At 52.2% G+C, this 9396-nt stretch overlaps 1 protein-coding gene across 1 annotated transcript in view; it reads left to right on the forward strand.

Moving 5' to 3' along the window:
- Positions 1 to 9396, forward strand: part of CACNA1B (calcium channel, voltage-dependent, N type, alpha 1B subunit) — a 326950-nt gene that overhangs the window by 109176 nt on the left and 208378 nt on the right. Inside the window, exons 5-6 of the mRNA XM_009994349.1 lie at positions 6505 to 6596; positions 8717 to 8869. Of these exons, the coding sequence (XP_009992651.1) occupies positions 6505 to 6596; positions 8717 to 8869 (245 nt within the window). The remainder of the gene's footprint in view (positions 1 to 6504; positions 6597 to 8716; positions 8870 to 9396) is intronic.

Below are 9396 nucleotides of genomic sequence, written 5' to 3' on the forward strand. Positions count from 1 at the left end.
TGGCAGCCCCTCTGCTGCCACCCAGGCATGAGCCAGGCTTGCTGTGCTCAGCACAACCTGCCTGCATCCCCGGGGCTGGCTCAGGCTCCCCTTGGCTCGTTGCCTCCAGTGCCCTGCCCTCCAGCCCTGGGCAAGGAGCTCAGCCAGACCACTTCAGCAGCACGGCGTGGAGTGATGTCTTCAGTGGGAGTGGGGAAGTCAGGAAGGGGAAAAGGGCTCATTTGAGGTGCCCCTCAGCAGCCAGACACCCAGGACTGACACTCACCATGTCTTTTTGCAGCTTTTAGTGTGTGCAGCTGGTGAGGTTCCTCCTTGTGATTCTTGCTCATTGGCTTCATGATCTGTCTGAGGGTTCATCACCAGTTGCTGCTTGGGAGGAGCAGGGACCAGGGATGTCCCATGTCCATGAGTTGCCAGATATCATGGCCCTTCCCTCTCCAAGGTGCTGTGCCTGCTGTTGATGCTCTAGCAGCCCTTGGAGGACAGTGCTACAGAAACCTGTCTCAAAATGCCTCCAGTAACATTCATTTCCCCCTGCATGATCCATCACAACTTGTTGCTTTCCTCCTGCAGTTCCTCCCCCCACTGCCCAGGGGACCCTGCTGGAGCTCACAGCACACAGCTGGAACTTGCACCCTCCAGCCTGTGGGACCAGGGGTATTGCCCTCACCCACCTTCTGTTGGGCAGCACCTACCCTGGGAGGAAGCTCTGTCCTGCTGCCACCTCCACTCGTCCCCAGCAGGTGGTTCTTGGATCTTGAGCAGGGCAGACACTGGAGAAGTTGGTGTTGTGATGGGGAGGGACTTCTGATCAGGGCATGGAGCAGCAGGACAAGGAATAATGGCTTTAAACTGGAACAGGGGAGATTTAGGTGAGATTTAGGTGAGACATGAGGAGGAAATTCTTCACCATGAGGGTAGGAAGACACTGGAATAGGCTTCTCAGGGAAGCTGTGGCTGCCCCATCCCTGGCAGTGTTGAAGGGCAGGTTGGATGGGGCTTGGAGCAGCCTGGGCTGGTGGGAGGTGTCCCTGCCCATGCAGGGGGTTGGATCTGGATGATCTTTCAGGTCCCTTCCAACCCAAACCAGTCTGGGATTCTATGAATCCAGGGGTTGGGAGGTGATGTGGGGAGGCCAGCAGCTGCCTGGAACTGGCTGGTGGGCTGCTAGTATTCCTGACCCTGGGAAGTCCCAGCAGCTCCAGCAGCTTTGTGCTGCTGCCCACTTGGGGGTGGAAATGCTCTAGTCCTTCAGGAAAGCAGAAGGCAGAGCAGCCCCCCGTGGAAAATGGTTTCAGGCAAACCAAGAAAAAGAAATGGAGAATGTGTGTTCTTTGAACTTGTTAGTGCTCCTGCTGCTGAAGGGGAAACACCAGTTTAAAAGCCCAGTTCCTTCAGATGAACTGGATGGGTCTTTTTTTTTTTTTTGAGGGAAAGGAATCTTTTTATAGAACCTCACATGGCAAAAGAATTGCATCTTTCCAGTTAATTTTTTTGCTGTCAAACTCCCAAGAACAGCCTTGCAGGTTCTCCCCTGGGTTTTCTAGCCCCCATGAACACCGTGACAGGTCTCTTGGTGGTGGTGACAACTCCTGTGGGGTTGGGAACCTTCTCCATCTCTAGGAAGTGGAGGAGGAGTTGGGAAGGAGTGTGTGGATGAGGGACAGAGAGTCCATGACCAGCCCAGGCAACCACCCTCAGATGGAAACATCTTTAAACCAGTTTTTTTTAAGATTTATGAAGCCAATATTTATGAAGATATTTCATTTTCCTGTTTCCTGGAGGACTCTGGGGACACCAGGAGCTTCTGTCCAAAGTCAGGCTCTGGGAATTGGGGGGGATTTCCTGGAGTTTTCTGTGTCCCTGCTTTTGTCAGAGGTTTTGGGGTCAATGCTGCCAAGGTGGCTGCATGAAGTGGGGGCTGGATCTGTGGGCCAGGAGTGCTGGGGGGTGTTCCTTTCCTAGGCCAGCTGCTGTGCTGCTGCCTGGTGTTCTCCTTCTTTTTTGAGGGCAGCTGGTGGGTATTTGGCCTTTCTCCTAATCCTGCTGAAGAGCTGGATCTGGTTCTTAGGCTTTTTGGGATCAGGTTTGTGAAAATAAATAAATTAAAATCCCTGTTTCCACTTTACTTTCTAGGACTGGAGTTGATCCTAACTAGAAAGGTTGCATTAAAAATGCCTGGCAGTGATTCCTCCTCCAGCAGAACCTACCCTGGCACCAGGGTTATCAAGTGGTGAGGTCCCTTGGAGGTGTTAATCCTTCTCAGTTACTCATCTTGCTGCTTTTAGCTGCTGTGTTATCTGCTCTGCAGCAGACACGGAGCTGCTGGACCTGCAGCCAGTCCCAGCTCCCTCCTGCACATCTCCTGTCCCCTCTGGGGGGATTTATGGCCAGTGAGGCCAGGAGGACACTCTCCATCCCCTGCAGATCTGCCTGTGCTGGGGCTGCCTGGGTGTGGTTGCTCCTATAAGCAGAGACATGGATGGAAACCCCTTGTTTTTGATCATCTATTCAGGGCTCCCAGGTGGGACCTTTCCTGTGTTTCTGTTCCTTGTCCTGCCTGGGGGGAGATGCAAAGCACCTTTGTCACCTGCTCCCTAAGAGATCACCTGGAAAAGCTGAATTAAATCCACTGAAAAAGCCCTGAAGGGAGGAGAAGGTAGGGTTGGGCCTCAGGAGCAGGGCTGGCTTTTCCCTTCTTCAGTCCTCAGGGTTTAGGGATCTGGGGCTGAGCTTGGAGGAGTTTGGAGGCAGTTTCTCAGCTCAGGCCTTCAGAAAGGAGATTTGTTGTTGAGTGGCTCTGAAAATTGTAGCCCCCTGAGCTCTGAGGGACCTCAGGAAGTGGAGTGCTAATTATTGATGTTAATGTTCAGGAAAGGAACTTTCCTTTCATTCTTTGCCTGCTTTTGTTACCCAAAGGAATAAGCTGCTTTTATAGCTTGTTTCAAGCTTTGCTTGAAGTGATGGAGCATTTATCACCAATGTGGGCTCTGTCTCTGGGAACAGAGGTCAGAGCTGGTCAGAGGAGCTGGTGATAGAGCCCATGAGCAAGAAGGGTTAGATGGTTGACCATCCTAGCCATGAAAAAGGCAAATTATACAGAAAAATGTATTTCATGAAGACACTTCAAGTGTTGAAGTTCTATGGAAGAAAACATCCTAAGCCAATCAGACCTCAGTGTTTCTGTACAACCTGTTAAGATACAAAAGGGCTGCAGGTCAAGCCGTTTATTCTTTGTGAATAAATCTTCTAAAATCACCTTCTGCTATTTTTCTGTACCTTGCACAGTGCATTTCCCCTCCTGTGTCCCCTCTGCTTTGTTCCCAGCTGTTCCTGGGCAGCCAGAGAAGCTTTGGCAGGATTAGCAGGATGTGTTTGTCACTTGGCTCCTTTGATATCTCCTTTATCTTCTTTTTAATGATAATTTCTGACTTGTTCTGGCCTAACTTTGGGTGCCCAGTTGTGAGATTTCAGCTGAGTAGGGGAAAATGATAAACCAGGAAGATGACACTCAGGCAAATGCTGTGAAGTTAAGGCCTTTCCCTCAGGGGGACATTTTTCCATGTGTGTCTGTGAAGGGTTTAGGGCAGAGGAGAGCTGAGCAGCTGCAAATGAGCTTTGGTTTTATAGGAAGCAAAGGCAGCACGTGCCAGGGCTCCTGGTGTGGCTGTTGACCCCACAGCTCCTCTGAAAGCCTTGGGGTCCCTGTCTCCCTGTTCCACCCTTTGCACAGGCTGCCTGGGGGGCAGAGCCAGGGCTGTGAACACAGGGTGGGATAAAGCTGCAGCATCCAGCCCTCTCCACTTCCACTAGTGCAGGAGACATGATCAGTGTCCCCCTGGGTTCTCTCACCTCCCATCTCATTCACCTCCAAGGCTCCAATGTGGATTTTTAGACCTAGAGCTACCACCTCATCTCCCTTGATCTTCCATTTCTGCCACCAAAAGGATGGTGTTTAGGAAGTTCCTGTGTAATTTTTTTTTTCCTCTCTAGCAGGACCAGGACAGGGTTGGGTTGGTTTTCAGGAGTGGTTGGTTCCTGGGCAGCTGGAGCAGTGCCAGGACAGCTGCACAGGCCTGGATGCTTTGCAGGATCCATGGACCAGCTCTCAAGCCACTGGAGGTGGTTGCTGTTGGGGGAACCCTGTGCAGGGTACCTGGGGGATCCCAGTGCTTGTGATGTGGGAATCAAGGAATGATTAGGGGTTTTGATTTGGGGGGTGGTGCTGCCAGAGTTTGAGCAGGCTGGTTTTAGCATCAAGCCCATCAGGAAGACAAGACTGGCACGAAGACACTGGAACATTTCCTGGCAACGTGGGTCTTATTGGTGGTGTCCCTCATTCCCTCCCATTTTCTTTTTGAATTTAGAAGCAAAGTGATGAGCAGATCAAGCACCCTCCTCCCAGCATGTCCCAGGAACCAGGGCTCTACCTAATGGCAGCAAGAATCTCCCTCAGCTCACTGGAGACAAAAGGTGCTGGTTTTGGAGCACCTTAAACATCCAAGGTGGATGTTTCAGGTTATCTTTTGACTTGAAGTGTGTGCTGTTCCCAGGCTGCAGAGGTTTATAAGTGAGCAATTAAGTTGTGAGGGTGGAGGGAAGGGAGAAGAGGAATGAAACCATCGGCACGGATGTGGAAGATTTAATTAGAAGCCTCTGCATGTGGTGGTTCTTGGTTTGACTTGTCTCCTGTTGCTTCTGCTCGTGTTGCACCAATGGAGCTGATGTAATGTGGATTTTTCTGGTTATGGAAATGTAGGAACAGGTGTTCTATAGGATAGACACTCTGCTCCTTGGGCCCTGGTTTGCTGCTGCCTCTCCTGCCTTCCAACATCTCAGCAGGGTTTTTCCTGCTTCCAGCTCCTCCTGCTGCTGGAGTCTGCCCCTTTCCACCCAGTGATGCTGATCCTGCTCTTCCCTGAGCTGTGCTTGGCAGCAGCACAAAGTCAGTGAGTCTGGGGCAGGGGTGGGAGCTGGGGTGGCTGTGCTGGGGGTGCTCCTGACACAGCCCCAGCCCCTGCAGCTGAGCTTGCCAGGCATCTCCTGCCTGGTGCCTGGGGAAGGGCTGTGTGTCCTGCTGTGAAAACCTGGGCTTTCTGTGGTGCCTGTGCCAGCAGCCAGGCTCTGTGCTGAGTGCTCAGCACCTGCTGTCAGGAACAATGAGGGCTCCTGGCAGGTGCACATAAATCATGGGTGCACAGTGTGGGTCTTCTGCACCTTGCTGAGCATCTCTGAGCTCCAGCCCAGGACACTTGGTGTGTCTGGGTGCTCAGACCCCGGGGCACTGCTTGGGATTCATTGCCCAAGTCTGGCAATGTCCCTCCAGCTCTGCCTGTGTCCTGTGCCAGCCCTGCAATCCCACTTTTTCAGCCAGGTTTGCAAGTCCCTCTTGCAGCTGTAGCTCCTGAGGAAGGGTTGGCAAAGTGTCAGATGATGGACGAGGCTGGATCCCTGTGGCAGCACTTCCAGCAGTTGTAGTGAGCAGAGTGGTGGCATCTTATGCAGCTGGTCCCAGGAGGTTGGGGCTGGGGGCTTGAAGACCCCACTGCTGGGCTGGTTGCTCAACCACTTCCACCTTGGTAGGGCAGCCTGGGGACAAACCTGGCAAAAACCAATGGCAATTGCTTCTAATAACTTGAAATCTCTTCTCCCAAGGAACAAGTGATGGGAAAAGAGGAGATTAGGAACAATTCCTTCCCCAAAAGGGCTGTCAGGCCCTGCCCAGGCTGCCCAGGTGGAGTCCCCATCCCTGGAGGGGTTTCCAAGCCCTGGAGATGGTGCTGAGGGACACGGGGCAGGGGTGGCCTGGGCAGGGCTGAGGGAAGGGTTGGACTGGATGATCTTAAAGGTCTTTTCCAACCAAAATGATTTGATGGCTAAATGGTGCAGTCAAAGGGGAGCTGAGGAGAGAGGGTTTTTGCTCTGGACTAACTGCATGGTTGGCTTGTGTTAGGGGAGTCCTGTCTCATTTTGAAGCTTGATTCTGGTCTGCAGGCTGTTTCTTATCAGTGTTACTGCAGCTCATCAGGAAATCCTGCACCCCACTGCCTGGGTAGCTCCTCAAATAAGATACTCTGACCACAAATTAACTTTGCACACACAGAGAGCAAACTACATCCCTAGAAACTGCTTCAGATATTAGGAAACACCTGATGTCTGTACTTGATTGATTTCTGAATTTATTATAGGGAAAAGTTCTGGCAGGTAATTTCTGGCATGGCTGAGGGGTTTGTTCCCTTCTGGTCTGTAACACCCAGAGCCAGGCCCTGCTCACTGGGTGTAACTGGTCTCCAAAGCAGCAAAGGCTGCAGATTTTCTGAGCAAGGCTCCCCAGGGCTGGGGGGTGTGAGTTGGTGGTTTCCAGTGGACCCAGTTTGTTTGCAGGTAAAAAGGTTAAAGCAGCTTGAATACTTGCTGGGTTGACACAATGCTTACCCATGGTTTGCACAGAGGGATTTGCATTTAATCTCCAATTTTCCTCCTCTCTCCCCTTTTTGCCCTCAGGATTCTGGCAACTGCTGGGACTGACTTTGACCTGCGGACCCTCCGAGCTGTGCGGGTGCTGAGACCCCTCAAGCTGGTGTCAGGAATCCCAAGTGAGTGTCATGATCATGGGAGTGTCATCATCTGGGAAGTGTTCACCTGGAAGTGTCACCCTGGAAGTGTTCAAGGCTCTGAGCAACCTGGTCTAGTGGGAGGGCAACCCTGCCCATGGAACCAGATGAACTTTAAGGTCCTTTCCAACCAAACCAGGCTGTGACTCCGTGATCTTCACAGCCCAAGGTGCTCTGTAGCTTTTGGGGCATTACATGCTTTTTTGAGCAATGTTCTGCTCCCTTTCCTCCTGGTCTTGCTTGGTTCTGGCTTCCTGCCACCCTGTGTTTGTGCAGGAGCTGATTTCAGCTCCCAAACCTGCAGCTGAGCCTCAGGGGTTTGTCCTAGGACTCCTCTGCCTTTGGGATTGAATTAAATTCTCAGGAGTGTTGAAGACCTGAGGCACAGATTTTGCAGCTTCCAGGCTCCCAGCCCTGAACTTGGATCTTTTGACAGTTTTTACCAGCTGAGCATCTTGCTCTGGGGCCTTCAGGCTTCACCCATTCAATAAGGGGGAAAAAAACAAAGGGAAAAGAGCAGGTCAGGTTTGTTCTTGCTCAGTGGGCAACTTGATACAGAGGTGAAGGGTCCAAGTGCACCAGTGAGGGGCTTCATCCTGCCTTGCAGGTGCCCTGAAGCCATTAAAGTCCCCACTCTGCTCCTTACTACCTTTTTACTTGTCACTCCCCACCAGCTGCTCTCCCCACCAGCAGGGGATCATTCTCAGGAGTGGATTTCATTCCTGAACATGGAACTGAGATCTTATATTTTTCTCCTTCCAGCAAGAGCCAGTGAAAGGAAACTGGTGCCCTGTGGGGTGCTCTGCTCTTCTCTGCTAACCCCTTGGCAGCCAGGCAGCTTCATCTCCTCGTCAGCTCAGCTTCCTCCCTGCCTGCTCCAGGGCTGAAATGGCTGGGCTGCACAAAACCAGACAGGGGTTATGGTTGTGCTCTGCAATATCAGCACCAACTTTTCCTGAAATCAGCACCCTTTCATGGGCAGGGCTTGGAGCTGAGTTCCCATGCAGGAGAGGTCCCTGGCCAGGCTTGGGAGAGGTGGCATTTATTGGCAAGATCTCTAGGCAGATGTTGCTGGCTGGTTTTTCATGAGTGTCTTGTCTGGGCAAAACAGTGTGGTGGTGTGGGACTGACAGTCTGAGGATGGCAGGGAAGTAAGGTGACCCCTTAGGGGTGTTCCTCTTCCTTTGTGGTCTGTCCTGGACCAGCACAGTCTTTCCCCAGAGTAACATTTGCTCTCCTGGTGTTGGTGCTGCTGTGAAAGCTTTTTTTTCCTGCCCTAAGGTACAGCCTTGAGGTGCAGTCATACACCTGGTTTTCTTCTACACTCTCAGTATTTTTCCCATCCTACAGATCTTCCTGCTTTTTCCCTGCATGCCCCCATGTTGACCTCAGCAGTGCCCTGCAAGGTGGCAAGACAAGGACAGCCCTTCACTCTCCATACCTTAGGTCAGGCCATCAGGGTGGATTTCAGCTGCTGCTTATCACTGGAATGTGTTTGTGATGTGTCTGGATGATGGTACCTGGCACCTCCATCTCTCCAGCCTCTCCCTCTTTATCTCTCCCCTGGTTTTCATTGAAAATGAGGTTTTGTGCCAGTGACAAAGCTCTGGATGGGCAGCCCTGGAGACAGGGCTTTGTTTCTCCAGGAGCAGGGTGTGATCAGCACAGCAGCATCACAACTATTCTGTGTCTCATGGAGGGAGAAGCAGCTCCTGCACAGCTCAGGGGTGACCATGGCAGTGTCCAGCTCTGCTGCAGGGCTGGGCTGAAGGTGAAGGACCTGGCCCAGCTCCCAGCTGAGGCTCAGGACTCCTCTGGCTTCAAGAAATGTCCTTTTTTTTGTGTATCTCTGAAGCTTAAGAGACCTTTCAATCTGTGTTCTGAAGAAAAGGAGCCAGAAGCAGATAACTCACCTGATTGTCTCTCTGGTACCTTGGGTGTATTATGGCTGTAGCATCTTTCCCAGAGCATCCTGAGAGAACCAACATTGCTTGGTACTACCAGGCTAAACTTGCCCTTACCCTTCTCTCCTGCCTTGCCCCCACCCCAAGCCCTTGGCTTCCTTCCCCCATTGCTGATGTGCTGTTTCTGTGTCCTCACAGGCCTGCAGGTTGTCCTCAAGTCCATCATGAAGGCCATGGTGCCCTTGCTTCAGATCGGGCTGCTCCTCTTCTTCGCCATCGTGATGTTTGCCATCATTGGGCTGGAGTTCTACATGGGCAAGTTCCATAAAACCTGCTTCTCCAACGAGACAGGTGAGTGTCCAGCTTCACTGCCCTCCCTGGGTAGTGTCACAATGTTCTAGGCCCCTTCCTGGGCTGCAGCAGCAGCAGGTGGCCCTCGGGGCAAGGGAAAGACAATTCTCCTTCTCTTCTCTCTCTCATGAGACCCCACCTGGAGGATTTTGTCCAGTTCTGGGGTGTCCAGCACAAGAAGGACATGGAGCTGTTGAACACACAATGATGATCCCAGGGCTGGAGCAGCTCTGCTCTGGAGCCAGGCTGGGAGAGTTGGGGTGTTCAGCCTGGAGAAGAGAAGGCTCCAGGGAGACCTTAGAGCAGCTTCCAGTGCCTGAAGGGGCTCCAGGAAAGCTGGGGAGGAACCTGGGACAAGGGGAAGGAAGGGAGGGGAGCAGGGGGAATAGATTAAAACTGGAAGAGGGGAGATTTAAATTAGACACTAGGAGGAAATTCTTGAGTGTGAGGACACTGAGACCCTGGCCCAGGTTGCCCAGAGAAGCTGTGGCTGCCCCATCCCTGGCAGTGTTGAAGGGCAGGTTGGA

The sequence above is a fragment of the Chaetura pelagica genome, unplaced genomic scaffold, assembly GCF_000747805.2.
Source record: "Chaetura pelagica isolate M959 unplaced genomic scaffold, ChaPel_1.0 scaffold132, whole genome shotgun sequence".
Lineage (NCBI taxonomy): Eukaryota > Metazoa > Chordata > Aves > Apodiformes > Apodidae > Chaetura > Chaetura pelagica.